General features: G+C 55.8%; 1 protein-coding gene across 2 annotated transcripts; it reads left to right on the top strand.

Annotated features, from left to right (window-relative positions):
• VANGL2 (VANGL planar cell polarity protein 2) lies at positions 1–25460 on the top strand. 2 transcript variants are annotated; one of them, XM_037023966.2, is made up of 9 exons: positions 1–320; positions 4617–4775; positions 13715–13975; positions 14134–14254; positions 16693–17300; positions 18071–18207; positions 18691–18826; positions 20850–21081; positions 21840–25460. In XM_037023966.2, exons 3-9 carry the CDS (start codon positions 13905–13907, stop codon positions 22098–22100), a joined length of 1566 nt encoding a protein of 521 aa, XP_036879861.1. In that variant the 5' UTR covers positions 1–320; positions 4617–4775; positions 13715–13904; the 3' UTR covers positions 22101–25460. The 2 variants fall into 2 exon arrangements, with proteins under 2 accessions (XP_036879861.1, XP_036879860.1); XM_037023965.2 differs by lacking the exon at positions 4617–4775.
• The last annotated feature ends 229 nt before the right edge of the window (positions 25461–25689 follow it).

Here is a 25689-nt window from a genome sequence, read left to right as displayed (position 1 = left end):
CCCTCGCCCCCTCCTCGCTCTGCTGCCGGCTCCCGATCTGATTCCTGATCCCTGATTTCTTGATCCTTGGTCCCGCCATGGGAGCCTGAGCGACCCCCACTCCCCCCTGGCCCCCTGCCCCCGGGGCCTTGAGGGGGAAGAGGCAGCGGTCTGGGACGGAGAGGGGGTGACCAGGCTCAGCAGCCCCCCTCTACACCCGCCATCGTCCGCGCTGCCCGGCCTGGAGCGCGGAGTTCGGAGCGACCCGGAGCGCTGCGGATACAAAGGCTCCGGGCCGAGCTAGGCGCCCGCCGAGCCCACCCGGCAGTTCGCAGCGGCGGGTGAGTACCGGGCGCGGGGGCGCGGGCAAAGTTTGCACAAAAAAGAAAGAAAAAAAAGAAGCAGAAAAGGAGGACAATCTTGCAAGCGGCCACGGGGTGCCTGGCCCCCGAGCGAGCGGGATAGCTTATGGGGGAAGGGGGGCTCGGAGCAACCCTTTTATGATCGGTTCCCCCACTGCACGGCAGAGTGCCCCCCAACTTTGGGGAGAAGGTGCTCTTGGGGAGGGGGCGGAGCCCAGGCCTGGAGAGCCGGGGACTTTCCTGGGCCTGGGGCTCGGGCAGGGCCCTTAATGATCCCAGGGGAGCCGGTTGAAGCCGGAGCCTGGGAACGTGTGTTAGAGGTGGGGGGAGAGGCGGTGGAGAGATGGGAATCTGGAGGTCTTGGAAGGTGAGCGTGCTTAGGGGCGCACACACCCCTCAGGAGTGTGGGGAGGGAGGGGGTAGGTATGCCTTCAGGGTGGGGGTCTGGGGAGCCGGCCGCAGAGAGTAGAGGGGGTGTATGGGCAGCTCAAGATGGGCTGACGGTGGAAGACCCTCGCAGTGTGTGTGGGGCCCAGGGGACAGGCGCCAGCATCCCTCTCCCTACTGGTATTATCCATCTGGGGGGCTGTAGGAGCTGCATTAGTGAGCTTTAGAGGGTTGGTGGGGGATCAGTGTGCTTGATTCTTTGTTTTTGTATATGCGCCTTGATGTGCTGCAGGATCCTGCAGGTGGGCCCCTGGGTTTGAAGGTGTAGGTGTTTTTCTGAGCCCCAGTGTGTGTGCACCCAGGGAGCAGCTGACCAGGTATCTGCTGTGTGTTTGGCTATGTATTTGTGTGCATACTCTGGGGAAGGGGTGTGTGTCTGTGTGTGGGAACTGGGGAGGGGCTTATAGGAAAGAGGAAGGTGGGTGTGTAGGAGCAGAATGGGACATACCTGGATAGGTGTGTGTGCACCTGCGTACTGGAAAGGGGTGGGAGGGAATCTGTTCTGCATGTGACCTGTATGAGGGACAAGGACCAGTGTGCCCCCAGCTTAGGCGGTGTTTGTGTTTCCGATGTGCTGGGGTATAGTACCTCTTGCCTCTGCAGACAGATGTTCCTGGCAGGAAGCCCAAAGGGAGGGCTGTCTGGGGGGTTTTGAGGCTTCTTGGACGGTCCTGCCCTGGGATCGAGGGTAGTGCCTTCAGTGTCTGACACCTATGGGTGGCAGTGAGTAGGCCCTCTGAAGAGGTACCTGTTTGGGGAGGTGGCTTTTCCTAGAGAAGGGTGTGTGTTTTGGGAAGTAGAGAGCAGGGGTCCTGGTTGTCCTGGAGGAATCTGTGGCACTGGAGGAGTCAGGGAGAAGAATAAGAGGGACTTCCTCCCCCTCCACAGGGTTTGGGGTGTGTGGAGAGGACACATTCTTGGCTTTCCAGCCCAAGTTCAGCCCCCGCAGGTCACAGTTGTCTTGAAAGCTGTGGAGTTTGCTGCTTCGGAGCCCGCTGACTTGGCCTGTCTCTAGGCTCCGGCCTGCCTGGAGGATCCTGCGGATCTTGCGAGGTCCTGGGATTTGGTACAGGACGTACAGGATGGAGGCAGGAGGAAGGAGCATCCTGGAAGGAAAGAGAGCCGGTCCGGAACAACTTAGGTTCTCTGTCCATGGGACTGAGAAGGCGGCACGGGAGCCCTGGGGAGGCCGGTGGAGCTGTTTCCAGAGTTTCTGCAAGTGTGTCTGTGTGGTGTCTCCCATGGTAGCCTTTTCTCACAGGCGTGATTGGGATGGAGCTGTGGTCTGGTGCCAGGGCTGAGGCTGAGGGACAGGGACCCAGCTTGCAAGAAGGCTCTGTCCTTGTGTTGGGGAAGGGGCGAGCACCCATCGCAGACCATATCCATCATCTTGATCGCAGTGGGAAGTGGATCTATCTCTCCCCAGAGAAGCAGCAAACTGCCTCCTTTCCCTCTCGGTCTCCTCTCTCTTGTCCTTTCTCTTTTGGGGTGAAGGGAAGGGGCTGTGCCCATCTCACCTTCTCAGCCATTTCCCTCTTGTTTCCAGAGGTTAGGCTGAGATCCCCAGTTTTAGGAGCTGAGGCTGTGATCACACATGCCCATTAAGGTCTCTGAGTAATTGGAATTGGAATGTTTGAGTCTCTAATGGGCAGTGTGATTGGAATGTTCCTTCCTTAGTCCTCAGGGCTCCCCACCTTCCTAAGGCCCCAGGGATAGTAGTGAGAGTTAGAAAATGTTAGGACTAGGAATAAAGGCAGAGTAGGAAAACACTGGATTAAAAAAAAATGCATGGTTCCCCCAAACCTGAGCCCGTCTGAAGGTAGGGTCCCTAGGGAGAGGGGGGCACCTGCCTGTAGGATGGGGGCTCTGGCCTTCAGGGCACCTTGTTTGCTCTGGTACCCTCTGGGCATGCCAGATGCATTACCCTGGTGGGGGCACTCTTCCGAGGGGAGGAGCTGTGGTTAGACAGTAGGAAGTGCCCTCTCTCCAAGCACTTCCAGGCTGGAACCAGTGGCCACCTGGCCCCCCCTCTCCCATTGTCTTGCTCTTGCCTTCTCCCCCCTCTAATTTTTCCTCTCTGGTGTCCCCCTCTCTGTTCCTTCTGCTCCTTGAGGTCTGGGTCTGAGGAAGGGCCTCCTTCCCTCGCCCTGGGCTGGGACAGACTTGATCTGCTTATCTGGTTTCTAAGAGGTTCTTCCAGTTAGCGGGGGCGTGGACTTGGCTAACAGAACCTTTGTGGAGAAGAGGGGCGAGATGGGGGCCTCCCCCGTTCCCTCTGCATTTTAGGGCCTCCAGTCTTCTTAGCTTGTTCCTCTCTCAGCGGTTCCCCGCACTGTGAGGCCAGACGGAGAGCCTGACAGAGTTGGCTGGAAATAGTGGTGCGACGTTGGGCAAATTCTTAAACCCCATTCCTCAGCCTCTTCCGTGTCTTCAGACGCCACCCTTAGTTAGCCCCAGACAGGGCCTTCCTCAAGGAATCCCAGGGTCCCCCAGCAGCCTCTTTCCCTGGGTCTCAGTTTCCTCTTAAATTCTGGTTTTGCCACTTGTTCTGAGACCTCTGATAGAGTCGGTAACTTTTGGAAGCCTCACCTGTAAAATGGAGTTGAGAATAGGCCCTCCTGTGTAAGTTTATGAGGATTACATGAAGTAATAGAGAGCGCATCGCATGGTGCCCGGCACACAGGAAGCCTTCGGTGACGTTTGCTGGAATGGTTGGGGTTCTGACTGCTGACTTTTAAGTGTGAGAGTGCTGGGTTGGGGAGCAGAGCTGCTCTTCTGGCAGATCCCGTTGGGGGCTGCCTGCTCTGTCAGGCACTGTGTGAGGGGTTAGAGGAGAGACTGAGACGGGCTTTTGTAGGGGAGAAGGGCATGAACATTTCGATTCACTGTAGCCCAGCGAGCGCTCTGTGGAAGTGTGGTCAGGGGGCCACTGGAACATAGAGCAAGAGTGCTGGGCCCTGGGGTGGGCCAGGCAAGGTACCTGGAGATGTGCCCTTAGCTCGCTTTTTTTTTTTTGATGTGAAATTTACATAACATAAAATTCACCATCTTAAAGTGAACATTGAGTACCCTTAGTACGTTAGTGTATGTAGTGACATTCACAGTGTTATGCCACCATGGGCTCTATCTAAAGACATCTTCGCCACCCGGAAGGGAAACCTGTACCTGTTAAGCAATTGCTCTCCATTCCTGAATCCTTCCATCCCTGCCCTTGGCAACTACCAATCTGTGTTGTCTCCATGGATTTAGGCTATTTCATACACATGGACTTATGCATCATGTGACCTTTTTGTCTGGCTTCCTCCTCTTAGCATAATCTTTTCAAGGTTCCATGTTGTAGCATGTAGCAGACCCTCATTCCTTTTCCTGGCCGAATCATATTCCATGCGAGGATGGACCTCAGCTGGATTTGACGGATGAGTTAGGCAGACGAGGAGGGGCTGGAGCGGTTGGCTGCGGGTCAAGGCTGAGCATGAGCTAGAAGGTTTGGGGTGGTGGTGGGGTCGGTGAGCCGAATGCAGTTCGGTGTGATTGGATCTTGAAGTATAAAGTGGGGTTTAGCCTCAGTTTCCCTCCCTGTAAAATGAAGCCCTGAGGGGTTGGTAGGGATGGTTAGGGACAGGAGAGGGTGGGCTATGATTGCCTCTTCTCGGGATTTGGGTGGGAGGTGGCGCTTTAAAAAATTTGCTCTTTTCATCTCTTTCCTGGGCAGCTCCCTTCTCTGTGCATTTACGCTCATCACTGTGGGGAACCAGCTTCCCATTTTACTGGGCATCAGCTTGCCCTCTCTCTGAATTAACCTGAACTTTCTCCTCTTACCCTCTCCAGGTGGGTAACCCTGGTCATGGGGAGGTCCAGGTGATAAAAAGGACCGGGAATAAACATACTCATCCCGCAACCCCAGGAGCCTTCTTCATCCTGTCTCCTGGTGATCTGACTTGAGTAGCCCTCTGTCACCTGCTCTCTTGTGGTCTGGAGAGAAATGAGGTGGGTCCAGGAGAATCTTCCCACCCCTTTCTCCACCTGGAGCAGACTAGAAGCAGAGGCCTTGTGTGGTGGGGCCCTTTGGAAATGAGGTGTTGCTGTGCCTGCCTGATGCCTCTGGTGAGGCTGGTAGTTACAGACATGACAGCTGGGAAGGGGTATGGGAGAAGTGGGGCTCGAAATCAGCAGAGCTGAGGGTATCCTGGTAATCAGGGTGGGGCAGTGAGAGGGGAGAGGGGGAAGGAGCTGGGGGCTGGGTGGGCCGCAGGCCCCTTCCCCCTGCCATTGCACACACAGCTGGGCTTAGTGCCTGCAGGAGAGTGGGAGGTTACTGCTGCCCAGCCCCTGCCTCACTGTACGTGTGGAAGGAGGGAAGAGAGGAGAGAGGCAGGGGGATCCAGGAGCCCCTGGGGAAGAGGCAGAGAGTGGGAAGTCGGCTGTTCTTTCAGGCAGTGCCTAGGTGTGGTCAAAGCTTGGGGGGCACCAACACTGCAGCCAGAGGGCTGCCTCTCTGCTGGGCGGCTTGGCACGTGGGGACTCTGAGCACCATAGCCCATGGGGTCATGTTTTTGATTAGGAGGTGCCTGGCCCTCATTGTCTATAGAGCTTTCCAGCAACCCCCTAACACCATGCCTTAGACCCCTGGTTTTCCCAGAGAGCCCCCCAGCCCTGGCCAAAAGAGAATGTGTGCTTGTAAGTAAGTCTGCAGATTCCCCCTTATTTGGCTTGGGGTCTCCCAGAGTGAGGCCGTGGGAACCAGAAGTGGAGTGGCTCAGCTGTACACCCTCTAAGGGAAAAGGTGTGGGGACTAATATTTTGCTGAGTATTTGTCATGCCTGACTCTGTGATTCTATATAGGTTATTTCATTGAAAGCTCTTAACCTTCTGAAGTAGGCACTATTATCCCCATTTTACAGGTAGGAAAACAGGTTTAAAGAAGGAGAGAGGCTCATTTAGGATTGCATGGCTTCTGAGAGGCGGTGCTGAGTCTGACTTCATTGCTCTTCTATTTCCCAAAGTGCTCTTTCCACTTGTTCCTACTTTTATTCCAGTTAGTATGATTTTGCTCATTATTGCCTTTAATCTTGAACCTGAATAATTCCCTATCTCTTGGAAAGTGGACATGAGTCCACAGATCATGAGGAGAGAAGGAGGGGGCCCCCTCATTCCCACAAGCGTGGGGTGGGGCTGCCTCTCTTCTGGGCGGCTTGGCACGTGGGGACTCTGAGCACCATAGCCCATGGGGTCATGTTTTTTGATTAGGAGGTGCCTGGCCCTCATTGTCCATAGAGCTTTCCAGCAACCCCCTAACACCATGCCTTAGACCCCTGGTTTCCCCAGAGAGCTCCCCAGCCCTGGCCAAAAGAGAATGTGTGCTTGTAGGTAAGTCTGCAAAGGGGGGCTCTGACTTTTAGGGTACATGGGGGTTGGTCAGGACTATGTACTGAGCTCAAGGTGTGAAGGCAGAGACTAAAAAAACAGCTGAGTGTGAAAAGAAAGACTTTTTGTCACCTATTTTACTCTAGGAGTGGGGTGTCAGGTGTAGGGGGGTGGGGGATGTTGAGACCCTTGAGAAAGAGTGCCAGCCTCAGGTGGTGGGTTTGTCGAGAGGGTGGAGGTAGTTCTTCCTTCGGCTTCTCAGCTGGCCCAGTTTTCCCGTGAGAGGCCGGCTTATTGGCCAGATCCGAGGCCCTGGGCTAAGGCACGAGGAGAAGGTTTCCAGAATGTTCAGAAGCCCAGACCTGGTGCCCCTGCATCTCGCACCTGTAGGCTTACCCTGCTGCTTTCCCAGGCAAGCCAGCCTTCGCTGGCACTTTCCCCACATCACAGCTCTCTGCATCCATGTGCAAGCCTAGGGTTGGCTGACACCCCCTTCCCAAGGAGCTGCTCCATCTTCTACTCCAGGCACAGGCTGGATGAGCAGGCCTGGAAGGGCTCCTGGGGTCAGAGACAGTTGGGGCCTACCTAGGGTAGCAGACTACAAATGAGAGGGAGGCATTTTGTTTTTTTGGTGGGGGCTGGTGGGTGGTGGGCGTGTGGCACGCACAAGAAGGTGGCCTGTGGGTCAGCACAGCTTGCTCACCCACCGTTGTCCACCTTCTGTCCCTGGGCACAACTGGGGGTGCCGGTTCTGGCTGGCTCCTCCAGCCTTCTACCTGGAGGGCAGGTAGGGGCCCATCCTTTGCCTCAGTGAGGGAGGAGGAAGCCCAGAGCCTGGTGGCTGGGAATTGTGGGGCCTGCCCATTGGTGGAAACTGAACAACATCCAGGCACCTAGAAGCCCTGGTTACCTTCTCACCAGCCAGCATCCTGTCTCCCCTCAGGCCTCCACCTGGGACAGATGCCAGAGGGATTACTCACCCTTTCTACTGCGCGCTCCCCCCCACCCAGCGTGCCCTTCTAGACTGACTGGGAATGGGTCTGGGGGAAGCTGGGGGCTAAGGGGCTGTGGCGTGTGTGTATGTGTGTGTGTGTGTGTGTGTGCGCGCGTGCGCCCACATGCGTGCGCTTGTGTGTGGGGGAGGTTTTTTCTGAGAGCTGGGCAGGGGCGGGGGTGCCTGAGAGAAGGCAGAGCAGGTCTCTACAGAACCTGCCTGGCCAGGGTGGGTGGAGCTGGGTGGGGCAGGCAGGAGCCATTCCAGGTCTCAGGGGGACTATGTGTGTGGGTGGGATGTGTGTGTGTTTAAGTGTGTCTGTGAGCTGGGAGGGTACCCGGGCTCACTGCTATCTTAGAGAGAAATCAAGGAAATAGGTGGAGAGGGGCTCTGGCTGCCCCAGATTAGAATGAGAGTTCGGTTAGAATGGAAGTTCAGGTGTCCCGGGGGGTCCTTGGGCCCTTCCCTGTGGTGCTCTTGGCGCTGGGGTCCGGGGCAGCTGCTCAGATAGCAGAGCCGCCTGGGGGGCATGGCCCCTCCCCTGCGCCCCAGCCCAGTGAGGAGAGGGATCCTGCCCCCTGCCCCGGGGCTCAGGATGGTGAGCTCATGTCTGGGGCCATCCTGGGAGGGCGGCTGGTGAGCAGGGCGGCGGGGCACCTGTGCCAGCTCCTGGACTCCCTGTCCCGCTCTCCCCTGCCCCTCAGCCTGCTGACACCCAGCTGTTCTCTCTGGCTTCCTGGAAGCACTGTTGCCTGAGGACACCGGGGCCCTTCTCAGGCTGGAGGAATGAGGGGAAGCAAAATCTCCATCCCATCTTCCGTGTAGGGCCTGGGTTCTTTTCATGGTAGGCAAACCCCAGCCTGGGCGTCCTGGGATGGGAGGCCTGTGCATGGCCCGAGGCTGGATGAGATGATCAGGGACCCCCGAGATCCTGGCAGGAGTGGCGGATGGCAGGGCAGAAACCCCCCCTTCGAAGGGCAGGCGCCCTTGGGTCTCGAGCTTCAGGACTTATGCTCCTCGAGTCTCTGTGCCTTCATCACTGGTGAGAAGAGGTAGAGCTGGGGCCAGCACGTTTCTCTCTCCTGTCCCCGGAGCCTCGGCTCTCCCGGACCCCGAAGGAGTTTCCTGGAGGGAGCTGGCGTCACTGTGGGGAGGGCACAGCTCAGAGCCACAGGGCAGTGCTAAGGTCTGTCTAACAAGATGCCAAAATGGGCTGCCTCAGCTGTGTCCCCGGGCTAGCCACCTTCTTCTGGGCCCCACCTTTTTATCTGTGGAACTTGGGGCGGCCTGATGGCCTCTGCCAGCTTAGTGCTGGAACCTGCTGAGCACTGGGCAGGTCATTCACTGTTTCCCCTTGCGGGCAGGGGAATGGTGTGGGCACAGAGATTCTGGCACCTTCTCTCCTCCATGCGAGCCATGGCTGGTGCCTGCATCTCCCCGAACACCGACACCTCCCGCCCCCACTGGTGTCTGACAGGGTGGCTGAATCGAGCACTTCACCGAATCTGGACGAACATGTAGCTCTTTGGATACTGGGCTGGAAGGTGGGACTCCTGGTGCTCCCAGGAAGGTGGGCTTGCAGCACGTGGGGTGGAACCCACTTTGATATCCTTGGACATCAGGGCTGTGGCAGGTGAAGCTAGGGAGGCACGGGGCTGGGCGGCGCCCACAGGTCCACACCTACTGATGGGTTGCAGTGGAACAGGAGGCAGAGGGCATTTGCGGTAATACCCGCTCTTGTGTAGGAATCAGGGCCCTTTAACGGGCGAGGGCCCACAGACTCCTCTGCAGGAGGGGTCTGGAGAGGTGGTCATGTCCATTTCCCTGCACCTGGAAGGCCATTTGTTTAAAAAGTGGCCCTATTGGAAGAGAACGTTTGGCTTCCTGATCTCTCTGATGTCCTCTTTCCCCCTCCAGCTAGAAGTCCAGCCTTAAGTCCAACCCAAGTGCCTTCCACTGCCCCACAAGTCTGGCACCTCCAGCTCTGCCCTTAGGAGAGATGAGGAGCAATAGGCACGCTTTTTAGGTGCATGTTGTGTCCTGTCCCATCCCCACCTTTTCTTCTCTGGCTGAGTGACCCTGGCTCCCACGGTGCTGTCCCCCAGCCCCGTCGTCATCTCTGTCCTGCCTCCACCCAGGGCCGGAGCAGCGGGAGGAGGAGGTGGTGATTACGGCTGCAGCTGGCTGGTCATTGGTCCTTATCAGGTGCCCCACATGGGAGTGCCCCGGTCTGCGTCCAAGGTCTTGTCCACTTAAGCTGCTCCTCCAAGTGGGGCAATGGGGAAGGGTCCAGCCTTGGTCTGCATTTTGGCCAATGCCAACCCCCTACCAGGGCCTAGTTTCCTCTGCCTGTTGCCAGGTTCTGAGTGTATTTTTTCCAGAGGCCTCCAATTGTTTCCTGAAGAAACCTGATCCCAGAGCTCAGACAAAAGCTGGGGCCGCCAAAGGAGAAACCCCATTCTCTCCCCCTGTCCCTCCCCCCGTCCCCCCCAATAACCTCCCTCGCTTTGGATGCTGGGTATGGGTTCCAGGACCTGGCTGCCATCACCTAGGCAACAGGGGGCTTTGGTTGCCATGGTGATCAATGTGGGAGAAGCTGGGCAGCCGGGACAAAAGCCCCCACATTCCCCCCAGCCCTCCCCCCAATCCCCTTGGGATGATACTGAGACACATTCCATTAATTTTATTTCTGAAAGGCCTTTGGAGGGGAGAAGGGTCTCTTTTTTGTGATGGGCTCTCTCTTCCCTCCCTCTCTCCTCTCTGGCCTCCTTTTAACCCCAGATATTCCATGGTTGGTTTGAGCAGGGGGCTGAGTGAGGGTGCTGGTGTGTCTTGCAGGTGGGGGCAAGGTGAAAGCCATGGGGCACCTTCCCTTTTACTGCCTCCCAGCCCCCAAACCGGGCCCTCCCCACCCTGCACTGTGTCCGGACTTCCCTCCTGGTTCCGTCACGCCTCTGACATTTCCACTTGTTGATCTCATCCACTGATCCCTCCCCCACGTTCTATTCCCTGGGAACGTGGCCCACCCGGGAGACCCTCCAAATCCCTGATTCTTGAGACTGATTCAGCCAGGGACGCTTCTGCCTTTCTCTGTGCTCACCTCCCGTCCCTCCCCTCAGCCTCCCCAGTGCTAGGATCAGCAATGTGGGGTACTTGAGGGCATAGCAGGCAAACGTCTCAGACGTGGGGTTTGTTTTCCAACCTCCTGGTTTGTAGGGGAGGGAGGAGTGTGTTTTGATGTTTTCTGGATCCGCAAGTTGGGTTGGCAGGGGTGGGTGAAGCAGGCCGGTGGTGGGCAGGGTTTATGTTGGGTCTTTAATAAGTAGCTGGGGGGTATGTAGGGGCTCTAGGCTGAGCAGCTTGGAACAAAGGGTTGGGAGGGGACTGGCACCTTTGTCTGGTTTGAAATTTATCTGCAGAGGAAACACAATGGCATCAGCTTCCCTCCTGGGTGTGTTTGAAGTGGTGGTTCTGATCAGGGTGTGTGTGGTTTGTGTGTGTGTAAGAGAGGGGGGGGGGGAGACTTCTTTATTTAGTCATCCAAACAGCAGGATTTATTTATACCACCTCTTTCCCAAGTCTCGGAGGAAGAGTATAAGTGACCTGGAGCCAGTATGTATTAATTGCTTAACTAATTACTAGCTGAGCAGTTTATTAAAGCACTTTTTTCACCCCCAGGATCCTCATAGCAACCTCAACAAGTATATATCATCATTTCCCCTATTTTGCTAATGAGCCCACCCAGCTACAAAGCACAGAGAACTTAAGTAACTTGCCCGTGGTCACACAGCCCACCAGTGGGCAAGTCAGGTTTTGAATGCAAAGCCTGGGGTGCAAATCCCATGCCCTTTCTGCCATTGGCTCTGGCAGATGTGTTCAGGGTGAAGCTGAGGAGGTGGGGAGCCCGGTTCTGTGTGTGTCTCTCTTTTTGGCGCCCTTCTGGGGAAGTCCTTTGCTCCTGTACTTCTCCCCTCGGCTTGTGGTGTAACCCACTTGCTCTCTTTGATCCTGCTGATGAAATCTGGTTTTTAGGAGGAGGGCTAGAAAGAACAGGCTGAACCACAGCAGGAGATGAGCAGGCGAGCTGCCTAAATATTGAGGACTAACCCAGAGGAATGGGTTTTCAGGAGATGGGGTAGAGGGGCCCAACATGGGATTTGCAGTCGGTGATGAACAAGGGCCCTGTCTATGGCAAAGGCTTTCAGAAAGGTTTAGGGTTGGGTTATTAAGGTATTAAGTCTGGGGCCCCCAAGTGTGTCATTATCACACACTTGCCGCGATGTGGGGATGTTGACAAACATCCCTGGGCCATGGATTGCCTTCACACAGCTCTGTCAGGGGGATGGATGAATGGACCTAGCGTGGGTTTCATCTCCCTACAGTGGCTGCAGTTTCCCTGAGAGCCGAAGAGGCAGGCTCACTGAAGTGGGGGGTATTCATTACTTGCCGTGTGCCCACAGGAGGCGGTGGGCACAAATACGTGTCAGTCATGTGTCTTCTTCTCAAGTTGCTGATGAGTCAGTCGGTCAGTGTGGTTGCAGGAAAGTTAACAGCTACACAAAGCGATGCAATTGTAGTTCTTCACATAATTGACTTCTCGGTGTATTTGACCTGGTTGATTTATTCCCACCTCAGAACGCTCTTCGGTTCTTGGCTGCCCGGAGAGCCCGGGCTCCTGGTCTTCCGGCTCCTCTGGCCTCACCTTCCCAGCCCCATTGTCTGCTCCTTTTCCTCTGGGCACATTTGCATGCTGGGGGTCTCAGGGCCCTCGCATTTCCTCTTTTCCTGCGGTGACTCTGTCTGTTTGCAGGGCCTCGTGCACTGTCAGTACCTCCAGCTCAGGTGCCTCCGAGTCCAGCTCCGTTGACACCAGCTGCCCACCCCACCACGTCTCCTGGCCTTGAACTGAGCCCTGTGGCCCCTGCCTCTTGGTCTTCCTCTCCAGTCGTCCCCACCTCCTCACTGCACTAGCACTTAGTCCCTTGCTCAGACCAGAGACTCTGGACCTTCCCCCATCAGCCAGCCCTCAGGTCCTACTCATCCTGCCCTGGCCTGTGCCTGACATGTGACTCACCTCCGCTGCCGCTCTGCCCCATCCATGCCTGCACGGCTGCACTCACCTCCTCACTCATCTTCCTATGTCTGCTTTCCCCCCTTTCCAGTCCGTGTACGTGTGTGGCTAAAATCCTTCGCAGGCTTCCCCACTGTTCTTAGTATAAAACCCCAGCTCGTCACCAGGCCCACCAGGTCTTGTGGGGACCTTGCCCTCAGGTCCCTACTCAGCCTCATGTCCTCAGCTCTGGCTCCACTGGCCACTTCTGGTTGTTTAAATGCACTGAGCTCTCTGCTGCCTGTGGCCTTCCCATGTATGGTTCTCTGCTCCTGGTGAACTCCTGCTCGTCCTTCAGGCTTGGGTATCGTTTTCTTGGAGGATCTTTCCAGAACTCTCCCAGTGTGGAGGATTCCCCACTCCCAGTGTTGTCTCTTGCGCTCCCCTTCTCTCTTTCCCAGGATGAGTCATTCATACTGTTCACTTGATTAGTGTCCTTCTGCCCCTCCAGCCTGTAAACTCAGGGTCTGTTTACCTCTGTACACCCAGGGCCCAGCAGGTCCATGGTCCACGGAAGGTGCCTGAGAAAGAGCTGGTGACCCTGAGTGAAGACAGGAAGCAAGTGCTCAGTGCACAGTGATGTTGCTCAGTGGGTGCAGGGTCAGAGGAAAAGATACAACATTGGGTACTGTGATAGGTGGCAGCGGTGCTGGGCTCAAGAAAGAGCAGGATTTGGGTGAGAGCTGGGCAAGAGGGGAGAAGGTGAGGACCTTCTCCTCTGCAGAATCAGAAGGTGCAGAAGATGCTGCCCCTCAGCCCACCAACAGCCAGATAAACTCACGACCTTGCCCCTTTCAGGCCATTAGGCTTTTGGAGAATGGTTTCTCCTCGCCTTCTCCTCCCTCCCCCCATCACATTATCTGTAGTTTCCACCCCATACTCCGCCCCCCCCAGTGCATGCACGTGTGTATGACCTGGCCAGGAAGTATGGGTATGTTGGACATAGATGCTGGGGAGATGGTGATGAGAGAAGTCAGAGGTGGCCCCCAGTGGGCACACTCGAAGTTGTGAGGGGCGTGGGGAAGATGAGTGGAGGGGGAAGGAGAGGCCTGGGGTAGCCTCTGCACAGCAGCCGGCTTCTTTCTGTTCTCTGAGGTCCCTGTTGGCGCAGCCTGTTCGCCTGGCCAGAACCTGCCCTCTCTGAGCCTTCATTTTCCTGGCTGGATTGTCCTGGATCTACCCTCCAGTGGGTCTCGGGTTGGGGCATTCTGGGTGGCCTTTGCGGGCCATCGTCCCTCCACCCCAAGCCCTTGGCACAGTCTGCGGCTGCTCTTTCTAGGAGGCTGGGCGGGAGGAACTGGGCCCATTGGACAGAGCAGGAACCTGTGTGGGATGTTCTCAGGCAGTAGCTAGGCTCACCTGAGCTTCCTGCAGCTGCCGTGTGGCGATGGTCTTGCTCTCTGCCCTGACCCCGCAGGGAGCACCAGCTACCCCTAACCAGCTGCTTCCTGTCCTCAGGAGCGTCGCTTGATTTTCTCTGAGCCAAGCCCACCCGTCCAGCAAAATAGAGTCCCTCAGGGTGACAGTTGATTTCCTGAAGGTGCCCCTTGGCCTGAAGAAGCCGGTGCTGAAGGAGGTGGCTGTGGGGCCCCCCAAAAGGCCCCCACCTGTGGCCCTGGAGCGCTACAAGGCACGGCGTTCAGACGCCATGGACACCGAGTCCCAGTACTCGGGCTATTCCTACAAGTCGGGCCACTCCCGCAGCTCCCGCAAGCACAGGTGGGCAAGCTTGTGGGGGACACAGGTGGCAGAGGGAGTGTTGGGTTTTGAGGGAGGGGTGTTTGAGAGGTGGGTATATGCATGGCTGGGGTGGCTCCTGGAAGACCTAGGTCCTCCCCTTGACCTTCTGTGCCTGTTCCCCTGGCCTCCTGCTGCAGGGACCGCCGGGACCGACACCGCTCTAAGAGCCGGGACGGGAGCCGTGGGGACAAGTCAGTGACAATCCAGGCTCCGGGAGAGCCCCTGCTGGACAACGAGTCCACGCGAGGGGATGAGCGGGTGAGTGTCAGGGGGATGAGGTCCAGCCAGGTGTTGCCAGACTGAACCGTGGAGAAGCTGGGGGTCCATTAGAGAGGGGAACGGCCTGGGAATATTGTCTCCCAGAACAGGGAGGGCACCTTGTGTCACTCCTCCTTCCGTCTAGGGTCCCGAGGTAGGAGCCTGTTTGAGTAGAATTCAGGCTGATTTCAGTAGCGATTGCTTTGGGAACAGCAGCCTCTTCCTTCCTTATATCCAGAGAGGTGGGGGCGACCTGTCCTGTGCAATGGGAATTGCCTGGTTCCTCTGGGCCGATGCCAGTCGGTGAGGTGGCTGGGAATCTGGAGGAGGGCAATGCTGGGTGTGGCCCCAGGGTGTGGGCAGCCCTGACTTTTCCCTGAGCCTTCCAGTGTGGGAGCTCCAGCGCTCTCTGGTGTCAGCCTACAGAATAGCACAGCCTAGGTCTCAGGGAAAGGAGGTGTGAGGCTGGGGGGACAGTGGGGACCCGTGAGAAGAGTTCTTCGGGACAGGGATAAGTGGGTTGCTTCTGCTCTGACCTTTGTGGCCCACTGTACCCACCTGGTAGGGCTGTCAGCAGGCGAACACAGTGCCAGAATGGGGCAGAGGCCAGGTTGGAGATGACTGTGAGGTTGCCCACGTCTCATTCCTCCTGTTCTTTCTCTTGGGAGCATCTTTGGGGGCTGTAGACTCCTACTTCCTTTCTCCACACCAAGATCTCTGTGACTGACTTGGGTATTCCTGGGTCTCAGGAGCAGATTGATACCCAAGGAACGTTCTTTCTTCCTCTTTCCCACTTCTGACACCTGACTTCTGAGTTCTTGAAGTGAGCCTTAGACATGATCAGCTAGCTCACTTGTTGGGGAGGAGTTACAAGCCCTTCATCCTTGGATGGGGTAGGCAGTATGTCTGGGGGTCAAACTGGCTTGAGGAGTAGATCCAATTCCTTGAGCTGAAAGTGGTCAAAGCATCTACTTTCTATCTTCGAATTAGACCCTTCTCCCGTCCTTGGAAGAGGAGATGTCTCAACCCCTAATCAGTGACCCTACCAGGCGGTCTCCCAAGTCTCAGTCCTGTAGCCTAAATTCCCTGGGTATCAGCCTGTGGCTCCATATCCCCAGGCTGACAAGGAATGAAGGGTGTGGGCCCTGATGGCTGCTGGTGGTCTTGGGCCTTTTGCGTGGATGATTTCCAGCTTCTGGGAGACACAGCTTGAGTGGCACACAGTCAGGAGGACACCTGAGGACCTGGGAGCAGCCTGTCCACACCCTTGCCCCCAGGAACAGGCAGCCCCTGTGCTATGCGCGGCCAGAGAGCCCAGCAGAGCCTGCTGGGCAACCAGAGACCCCGAGTGGCCCAAGGTCTGCACCATGTCCCCTACGCCCTGCACTCATCAGTCCTCCTTGCCCTCCCTTCCCCCTGCTGCCCTCTTCTCTTCACCACACTATTTTGGTCAGGTCACTCCTTAATTGGAAACCTTGAGTGGCTCTCGAGAAACCTTGGAGTGCCTGGAGGATAGGTGCTTACTGCTTAGTCTGACACTGCAGGGGGCCTGCTCCAGCTCCACCTGGCCCTGTTTGTGGATCCCCTGCTCTCACAATCCTCTGGGTGCCTCAGTCCCCAGGTGCCCCCTGAACCCCCCAGCTCCTACTGAAATCATGGAATGCTGTGAAAGCTGGCAGGAATTAAGGGCAGCACTGAGACAGTTTCAACATTCGAGTGATTCATGAGGATCTGTTCAAATGCAGATCCAGGTTTAGTAAATGTGAGGTGGGCCTGGGATCCCACATTTCCATAAGCTCCCAGGTGATGTCCACACTACTGGTCCACAGGTCACATTTTGAGTAGCCAGGCCTTAGACATCATGCAGTTCAATGATTCTCAATTTTGGATGAACCTGAGAATCATCTGAGGAGCTTTTTTTAAAAAAAGATTGACACCCTCTTGGAGGGGATCTGGGCATTGCTGTTATTTTCCAAGTTCCCTAGGTGATTCTAATGTGTGCATCTAGGGCTGGGAACCACTGATTTGGCCCAACTTCACGTCACCTGCCTCCTGCAAGGGTCAGCTCAGAGTTCCCGGGAAGCCTGCCCTCACGCGCATTGCTTTGCCTAGCGAAGCAGACCTCAGATTCCAGTCACAGCTGGGCAGCTCCCTCAGCCTCTATCTGTGCCCTCTATCTTGAGGGCCATCTGTGCACATCAAGTGTTTTCCTCCCTCGCCGACTGGTGTGAATCTCCCTGAGGACCCAGCACTCAGAGGGCCCATTCCTGCAGAGGCCAGGCTCAGACCCACGGCAGAGCTCAGTGACCATTTCGATGGTTGCATATTTGTTGATTACCCTCTCTCTTTCCCGTGCCTTCCTGTCTTCCCGTCCCTTGTCCGGTCTCCCCTCCTCCTTCCCTTCTCTGCACTCATTGCTGTGGCCTCTCCCGCTGTAGGATGACAACTGGGGGGAGACCACAACGGTGGTGACGGGCACCTCGGAGCACAGCATCTCCCACGATGACCTCACGCGCATCGCCAAGGACATGGAGGACAGTGTCCCGCTGGACTGCTCCCGTCACCTGGGTGTGGCGGCAGGGGCCACGCTGGCACTGCTCTCTTTCCTCACGCCGCTGGCTTTCCTGCTGCTGCCCCCGCTGCTGTGGCGGGAGGAGCTGGAGCCGTGTGGGACGGCCTGCGAGGGCCTCTTCATCTCCGTGGCCTTCAAGCTGCTCATCCTGCTGCTGGGCAGCTGGGCCCTGTTCTTCCGCCGGCCCAAGGCCTCGCTGCCCCGCGTCTTTGTGCTGCGCGCCCTGCTCATGGTGCTCGTCTTCCTGCTCGTCGTCTCCTACTGGCTCTTCTATGGGGTGCGCATCCTGGACGCCCGTGAGCGCAGCTACCAGGGTGTGGTGCAGTTCGCCGTGTCGCTGGTGGACGCTCTGCTCTTCGTGCACTACCTGGCCGTGGTCCTGCTGGAGCTGCGCCAGCTGCAGCCGCAGTTCACACTCAAGGTCGTGCGCTCCACTGACGGGGCCAGCCGCTTCTACAACGTGGGCCATCTCAGGTGAGGGCACAAGGGAGCAGGCGGGAATGGGCATGCGGAGGAGGCCGAGGGTCCTGTGGGGCGGGAGGGGATGGGCTGGGAGGGCTGCCTGGAGGGAGTAGACTACTTCATGCTTAGTGGGTTTTCAACAGCATTGGCTGCTTGCTGGGAGGGTCATGTGCAGGGTTCTGGGGCAAGAAAGGGTGGAGTTAAGTTGGGAGCCAACAGGTGAACACTTGAGATCAGGGACCCTAGGGAGGGGGAGACCAAAGGGGAGAAAGGTATGGCCATGAACAGGGGCTTTTGGGAATCGCTTTTCTAGCTCTTTCTTGGAGGCACATCCTCTCATGAGCCTACTCATGACTGAGTAGTCACTGAGATGAGCTGGCCATGGAGCTGGCCCCCCTTCTGAGGAAACAATACTGGGGGAGTTCTTCAGTCCCCCTAAACTTTTGGGCAGGATGCCCCCAGCCATTCAGAGTACCAGTAGCACCCCCTGGTTCCATAGGGAATCTTGGGGGAATCTTGCAGGGGATAAGGTGACCTTTGGCTGCGACCCAGGCCCAATGCCCTTTCTTCCCTGGGCTTCAGCACAGCAGGGAAGGACTAGCAGGCCCATCCCTGGGGAAGGGAGCCTGGTAAGTAGGCCTCAGGCCCTGAGCCAGGCTTCTTGGAAGCAGCTTGTCCCTGTCCTGTGTCCTGTCCTGCCCTGCCAGCCTGCTCTGAGTGTCCCTTCCCCTGCGCCCCTTGTCTGTCCCTTCTCCCTACCCCTCCTGCCATCTCCCCCACAGCATTCAGCGCGTGGCCGTGTGGATCCTGGAGAAGTATTACCATGACTTCCCTGTCTACAACCCTGCCCTCCTCAACCTGCCCAAGTCCGTCCTGGCCAAGAAAGTGTCTGGCTTCAAGGTGTATTCCCTCGGAGAGGGTGAGCGGCCCTGCTCCTCCGCCCTCCTGGTCTCTTTCCAAGCAGGTCCCCTCTTCCCTGTCTCACCCTTCTTCCCTTGCTTTCTCCTCTCCTGGCCCATGTCCCAGCCCCTTCTGTTCTGTCATTTCCCTTGGCTCCAGGTGGCTGGTCTTAGCTGCTGATTCGACTTGCTGCCCCCTTATGCTATGGTGTGTCCCTCACTGGCTCCTCCGCGTCGGCTCACCAGCCCCATCCTAAGCCCTCAGCTCTCTGAGCTCCAGAAGCCCCTGCACCGAGCAGCGCGTGCAGGACCCGCTCTCCGGCGCCCTCGCGTGCTCTGCTGCCGGCCTCTCCCAGGCGCGGCCCGGAGGGTGGGAACGGGGTCTGGCGGCGGGTGGGCGCAGCCTCCTCGGGACGCGCCCGGTTGCCGGCTCCGGGTTTCCAGAGTGGGAAGCGAGGCCGCGCCCCGAGGTGACCACCTGTCTCCTTCCTGCTCCCGCGCAGAAAACAGCACCAATAACTCCGCGGGCCAGTCCCGGGCGGTGATCGCAGCCGCGGCGCGGCGGCGGGACAATGGGCACAACGAGTACTACTACGAGGAGGCGGAGCATGAGCGGCGGGTGCGCAAGCGGAGGGCCAGGTGGGTCCGGGGGCCGGCGGCGCTGCACGCTCAGGAGGGGGACCGGGGCTGCCAAGTGCGGGTGGCTGCGGGCGGCCTGGACGGCCTGTCCTTCGCTGCACTGACAACCTGCCATCAGCTCGGCGCTGTGAAGCTTTTATCCCACGGCCCCGTGGGTCAGGCGCAGGCCCGCTGGACCCTCTACTTGGGTCTCAGGCTGAAATCAGCGTGACCGTCCCTTGAGCCTGGGTCCTCGTCCAAGCCCACTGATCGGTGGTGAGCCAGACCCTTGTCGCCTGAACGCATGGGCAGTTCGCTTTCCCTCAAGGCTGGCAGGAATAGGGCTCTGTGACTTCTGCACCTGCCAGAGAAAACGCTGCTTTTAAAGGCCTCATGTGAGATCAGGCCCGCCAGAATCATCTCCTTAAGTTCACCTGGCTTGGCACTTTAGTCATAGCTGTGACATGTACTGAGATTATTGAATAGTTATTGAATCCGGGAGGTGGACGTCCCCACAGTAGATCTTGAGACTTATTCAGCAGATGGCACGTTTTTACATGCAAAAGACGAGGTTTCTAGTGTCCATATCTCGGTAAATTCTCAATTGCTTTCCTCACACCTCCCTTTTCCCCCTTTTCACGTTATGTGGACTTAAGGCTTGCCCGAGGAATCTCTTTTGGTGCTTTCTGCTGCCAAGTCCCAAAATGGGCTGCTGAGATTTCCACAGGGAAGGGGCCTCCACCCCTCCTACTACTCGATTTCCATGCTTCCGGGAAGGAGGGCAGCCTCTTCCTCTTCTCACAGGAGGCTGCTGCCCCTTGCTGCAGATCGCAGATCACAAACCCCATTTCTGTGGCATACCAGTGTGTCTCCACTTGTCTCAGAAACGGCCCTCAGGGGAAGGAAACCGGAGCGGTCCCCTGCCCCCTTTACCTCTGCCCTGATTAGGGTCTTTGGATCTCCTGTGCTGCCACCGTCACTCTCGGCCCATCTGGGAACTTTTCCTTCCCCCGTTACAGTGCTGGTAATCAGAAGAAAACCTTTTCCCTTGGTTCACCTGAGACAATAGAATCTTTTCAAAAGGAGCTTCCCTAAGACACTCAGGGGAAGCTAAAGAATAAACAGAGAAACTGCAGATGTACACAGATCCACATGCTTCCTTAGCCCAGAATCCAGTCCCTTCCTAAGATACTTGAAGTTTCCAGGTTCCTGGGTTTCTAAATAACTGGTGTTGTTTTGCATGTGTTTATGCTTTTAATGCAGATTGACTTCTTTTCTCCTGCTTCCCCTAATGTTATGTTTTTGAAATGCAGTGTTGTCTGTACCTCCACTGTGTGGCATCTTATCACTGCACAGTGGTTCATAGAGTACTCCCAACATCCCAGCCAGCACTGGGATTCTGGATTTTTTCTATTTTGCTGGATAAGCAGTATCTTACCAAATGTTAATTCTCTCATTGCTAGCAAGCGACTACTATGTATATTTTGCAGCAGGCTTTCTGGCCTCTTGTAAGTTGTTTGCTCATCTCTCTGCTGGTTTTTCTATACTGTTCTTGCCTTTTTCTTTTTGATTTGCAGCAAATTTTTGCCTGTCCTCCCTTCCCTTGATGTTAATGTTGTCATGGTTGAACAGACATCTGCCCTTTTGATATAGTTTTATCAATTTTTCACCTGATGGAGTATGATTTGGGAGGTCTTACTTAAGGATGCTTTTCCTAGGCTTTGATGCAATGCTGGTCTTCCCTATAGCACAGATCCTAATTGTCTTTCTGGGTTTGACACTAGATCGTCTTCTTAAGAGTCCCTGGACTGGGCTCACCAAGCTCTATAGCTGTTTCCCCTTCCCCTGTAACTGCATCCATGCACAAGCATGCACACCTTCACACATGCACACATGCACATGCAGCCCTGAAAGCCTGGCCCCAGATGGGTGTGTGGTACTGCAGGGACAGCACAAAGGCCCGACCTTGCTCAGGCTGCTGGAGGATTGAGCTGAGGGAAAGATGAGATGTGGGCATCTGGTCCAGACCTCTCCTGTCCCCCAGGCTTGTGGTTGCAGTGGAGGAGGCCTTCACTCACATTAAGCGGCTGCAGGAAGAGGAGCAGAAGAATCCCAGGGAGGTGATGGACCCCCGGGAAGCAGCCCAGGCCATCTTTGCATCCATGGCCCGCGCCATGCAGAAGTACCTTCGGACCACTAAGCAGCAGCCTTACCACACCATGGAGAGCATCCTGCAGCACCTTGAATTTTGCATCACACATGACATGACACCCAAGGTAGGCCGCCCTGCTCCCAGCACCCTTCCTCTCCCCTTCCCTTCTCCAGGCCCTGCCACTTCTTTCCACACTCTGTATCCATCTCTCTCTCTCATCTCCATCTCCTTCTCTGGTCTCTTCTCTCATCCCTACCCCATCCACCCCATCTCTGCATGCCCATAGGTGGCAAGGAGAAGGGGAGCTGTTTGGGGAATGGCTGAGACCTGGTGGTCATCTCTGGAAGGGCTCTGGAATTTCCAGATCCCAAACCCCACCTTTACCCGCTTCCATTCCCATAGGTATTCTTTGCTCTGTGCTCTTTCGGAGCCATTACCGGCCCCTCAGCTCTGTTGCCAACTTTTTAGAACTGCATCCTCTGAGCCATCCTTGGCGAATAGCCGACACCTCTAGCTTTCTTCTGGTGCAGCCGTGCTTGGTGATAACAACATGCTGAATGAGGGGGAAGGGAGAGTGCGGGAGGCACTGCTGGGTCATAGCTGGTGCAGGGGGAAGAGCCGAGGGTGAGGGCTCAGAAGACCTGAGCCAAATCCCAGTCCTGACCCTGCTGAGCCGCCTCACCTCTGTGTCTCCCACTTCCTTATTTATAAAACAAACGTCTGAAGCAGATTATTTCAGGCCCCTTCCCACTCTAACATTCTAAGATCGAGTGCAAGAGTGAGCTGGGCGTGTCTTGGTTATCTTTGGTAGCTGTGCCCCAGGGGATGAAGGACGGTGGCGGGTGGGGGAGCTTCCCATGCAGCACCTTCTCCCCTCCGCAGGCCTTCCTGGAGCGGTACCTGGCGGCTGGACCCACCATCCAGTACCACAAGGAGCGCTGGCTGGCCAAGCAGTGGACACTGGTGAGCGAGGAGCCGGTGACCAATGGGCTCAAGGATGGCATCGTTTTCCTCTTAAAACGCCAGGACTTCAGCCTGGTGGTCAGCACCAAGAAGGTCCCATTCTTCAAACTCTCTGAGGAATTTGTGGATCCCAAGTCGCACAAGTTTGTCATGAGGCTGCAGTCTGAGACCTCGGTGTGATTGTGCGGCGGCAGGGGAGTGGGACGGCGGGGCCCCTGAGGGCGGAGGGGGAGCCTGGCTCTCAGGCCTGTGCACAGTCCTGCTGCCCTTCCTCCTCTTGCTGTTTATTTTTACTTGAATTAACTCACCCTCCCTCCCCTGTCTCCTCTCCTCTTCCTCACTTACCTGGGGTGAACTCCGAGAGACCGTCCTGCTGTCGCCAGTACCTGGGGAGCCCCCTCCGTCCCCCACCGTCTGTTTTGTATCACCCCAGGCGCTGCAGGAATCGGTGCCTCTCCCCCCTCCTTTCCTGGATGACATTCTCTTCTGAAAGGGCACAGGGCCCTGCTAAGCCCCTCTCTAGAACCCAGGTGCTCAGAGCAGTTCCTCCAGTGGCCCCCCAAAGGGTGTCTCTGGGGGACACAGACCCGACTCCAGAGAGCCACCGTGCCAGAATCCTCTGGGGCAGCAGCTGCCCACAGCCTGCCAACGGCAGGTTCATCCACTCGGCCCGCCGCTCACCCTGCCCATCACAGACCCTGCGTTCTCAGGGCGGGGGTCCTCCTGTGCGCTCTCACACAGCCACAAAGTCAGGGCTCTCCCTGCCAGGGTTATTGGCTTCCAGTTGTTAAGAGTCTCCCTCCCTCATCTCCACATACTCTGAGCAAGGGAAGATCCCATCCTTTGCTTTGGGGCAGCACCTTCTTCCACTGGGTCTTCCCGGGGCATCCACTGAGGAAGGGTGGAGAAACCCGGTGAACACCACTGACCCCGGCCCTCAGAACCTGCGGCACCTTCATCTCTGCCTTGGTGGGCAGGTTTCCCCCTCCCACTGGAGGATGGCGTGTAGGCTCCTGTACAGATGCAGTGGTTTGCAGACCCTGATCCACACCCCGTGATCTTAAGACAAGTACGTTTCTTTCCTTCACCCGCCACCCACACCCAGTCCTGCTGTCTCCTGTTAGCCACAAAGACCTGTTGTCTCATCTCTTTCTGGTGGGGAGCCAGTAGCTCCCCTTCTTCCCCTGCCTTAAGTCCACATCTTTGCCTCAGGGGTCTCTTTTCCTTGGCCGGCCAGGGTCCCCTCCTTTTCTCTCCCTGCCTGGTTCTCTGGGCTCTGGGCTCTCTCTGTGTGGGGATGAGAGGCCAGGATTGCTGCCTTTTGTGGGTACTTAGCTCTTCACCCCACTGAGCTTTCATTATCTTTACACTCAAATCAAAAATCTCAAGAGTTTAGGTCTCAATTTGAGCAAAATTCACTGACCCTCTAATACATATTTTCAGTGTAAATCTGACACTTTAAGTCAGACACCTCTATATTACATAGTTTTAGCCAAGGAGAATAGGACTAGGAAATACGCACATACCTCCAGCCAGGATCCATGTGGAGGAGGTTCCTGTGTCTGGGCTGAAGCCTGCCCCTGGGCCTATCTAAACAGCTTACAGTGAGTGCCCTTTATAGGCCCATCTTTTTACTGGAAAACTCATTGGTTCTTTCCTTGTGGGGTGCCCCCTGGGAAAAGATCCCATTGATCTCTCACCAGAGAGGCTGCCCAGGCATGATGGAGCCTAGTGATTGGGGTTTCTCCTGCTGTCCTTTCTGAAAAAGCACATCTTCCCCGCACCCCACTTACTAGGAGGGGCTCTTCAGCCAATGCTTACCTTGTCCCCACAGGGTGGGTTGCAGGCTGACTTAGGGCCTGGAGGTCAGCCTTGCACTGGGGCTGTGGGTTTTTGGATAGGCTTGAGTGAAGTATGTCCTGTCCTGGGGGTCCTTTCCTTCTCTTCAAAGACCTTGTTTCAGAGGAGTCGCTTCTGGGTCGCATTGCTAAATACCTCACTATCCTGAAGAACGGCCTGGATGGTGATTGGAGTCCCTGCCGTCGTGGGCAGGCGTGGGATGTGGTTTGAGGACCAGGTGGGGCAGGGAGAGGACAAGTATTTGGGATCTAGGTTGCTGCCCTAGGTTAGGGGCGGGGAAGTGTTTATTTTAAGAACCTGCCATGTTGTTAATCACTGTGATTTTTTCATTCCTTTTTCCTAAAATAATAATTTTTTCCCTCAGCTCTCTAAGCACTAAGGGCTGCAACTGAGAATGGTAGTGTTTTTGGTCCTTTGTGTCAGAACTGTGGTATCTTTGTCTTCTTTGATTATTATTATTATTATTTTTTAAAGTGTCAGGATGAATCGTCAAATGTGTGGCTGTGTTCGTCTTCTGCTTCTCCTGTATGGGAAGTTGTCTTTACGCCGTCAACTACTGTGGGGTGTGCAGCTGACTCAGTCCCTCTGAGCGGTGTCCCCCGCTTTGCCTGTCCCACCACACGCTGTATTTTCCCACTCTTCCCTTGTGGGGGTGTGCTCACCTGTTCCATCCCCCACACCCCCATGTTACCATGGGGGGACGCTGGTACTGGGTCTTTCCAGTGCTCCATTTTCTGCGACTACATGGCATCCTCGCTCATCCCCACCATCCCTACTCGGCCTTCCTTTTCGTCACCTAGGGATGCCTGTCCTCCTTGCCTCCACACCAGGGCGCTGTGCCTCAGTCCTTCACCTACCTCGCCACTCTGCCGCTGTCCCCATTGGTCCCTGGCTCCTCGACTACTCTTTGTGCTGTTTATTCTTGTTTATTTCCTTGTAGTCCCTCATTTTTTTCTCTCCACTCCCTTCCCTTTCAGCCCTTAATTTTTCACTTCCCCGTCCCCACCTCAGTACTCCTGTTGCAAACCCTGGTAAAATACCCAGATGAGACACTGGGATTCCTGGAGCCTTCTTGTCTGAAACGTCCATTTCCCAGAGTTCGTGCATCTCCCTTTCTCTGTTGGGCCCAGGTGAGCTCCCTCGCCCCTCTGTGGTGTCTGTCAGTCTGTCTTCTCTTTCCTCTGCCCTCCCCACGGGGCAGCATCTGCTGATGGATTCAGTCCTGGTGTGTGATTGTTGTGATTTGTTCTGTACGAGAAAGGCAGGGGGCTTTTTGCGTTCCCTTCCAAGTGAGATTGTAAATGTAGAATTTCCAGCTGTTGGATCTAGATTTTTCTTTTCTTTCTTTCCTTTTCTTTTTCTTTTTTTTTGGGTTACAGAGACCTTGTGCATGCAGAGACCATGTAGAAAATTGTAAAATGTAAATTTTTTTTTAATATATAAAAAGCTTGTTTTTACAGTTTGCAGTGGATCTAAACATTATGGCAACTTTAGGGATTTTTTTTCTTAAACATAGGAACTAAAACTGTACAAAATTTTTTTTTTATATAAAATAAAGACATTTGACTTTTTGTGGGGCATTCTGTTTTGTTTTTTTTTTCTTTTGCAGGAGTGGGAGCAGGGGAAGGAGTGACTATACACTCCTTGATAGAGAGTGAGTGGCCAGTAGGGGACAGTGCGAGCTCATCATTGCTCCGCTGTTCGTCCTGGTGAATGAAACGGGTAATTGCTTATTCTGAACACTGATTCTGAGAGGGAAAAGTGGGAAGTTGAGGACTCAATTAACCATACCCTGGGTGGGTGTTTGTAAGAAGAAGGAGGAAGGAAAGACTACTTTCTGGGTAGATCATGGTTTCAGTCAATAGTGACAGCTCATCACATTTCCTTAAGAAAAATTCCTGAAGTATAA

Source organism: Manis javanica, chromosome 14 (assembly GCF_040802235.1).
Source record: "Manis javanica isolate MJ-LG chromosome 14, MJ_LKY, whole genome shotgun sequence".
Taxonomy (NCBI): Eukaryota; Metazoa; Chordata; class Mammalia; order Pholidota; family Manidae; genus Manis; species Manis javanica.
The sequence above is the reverse complement of the archived record's forward strand: the minus strand, read 5'-3'. Positions and strand labels throughout refer to the sequence as shown.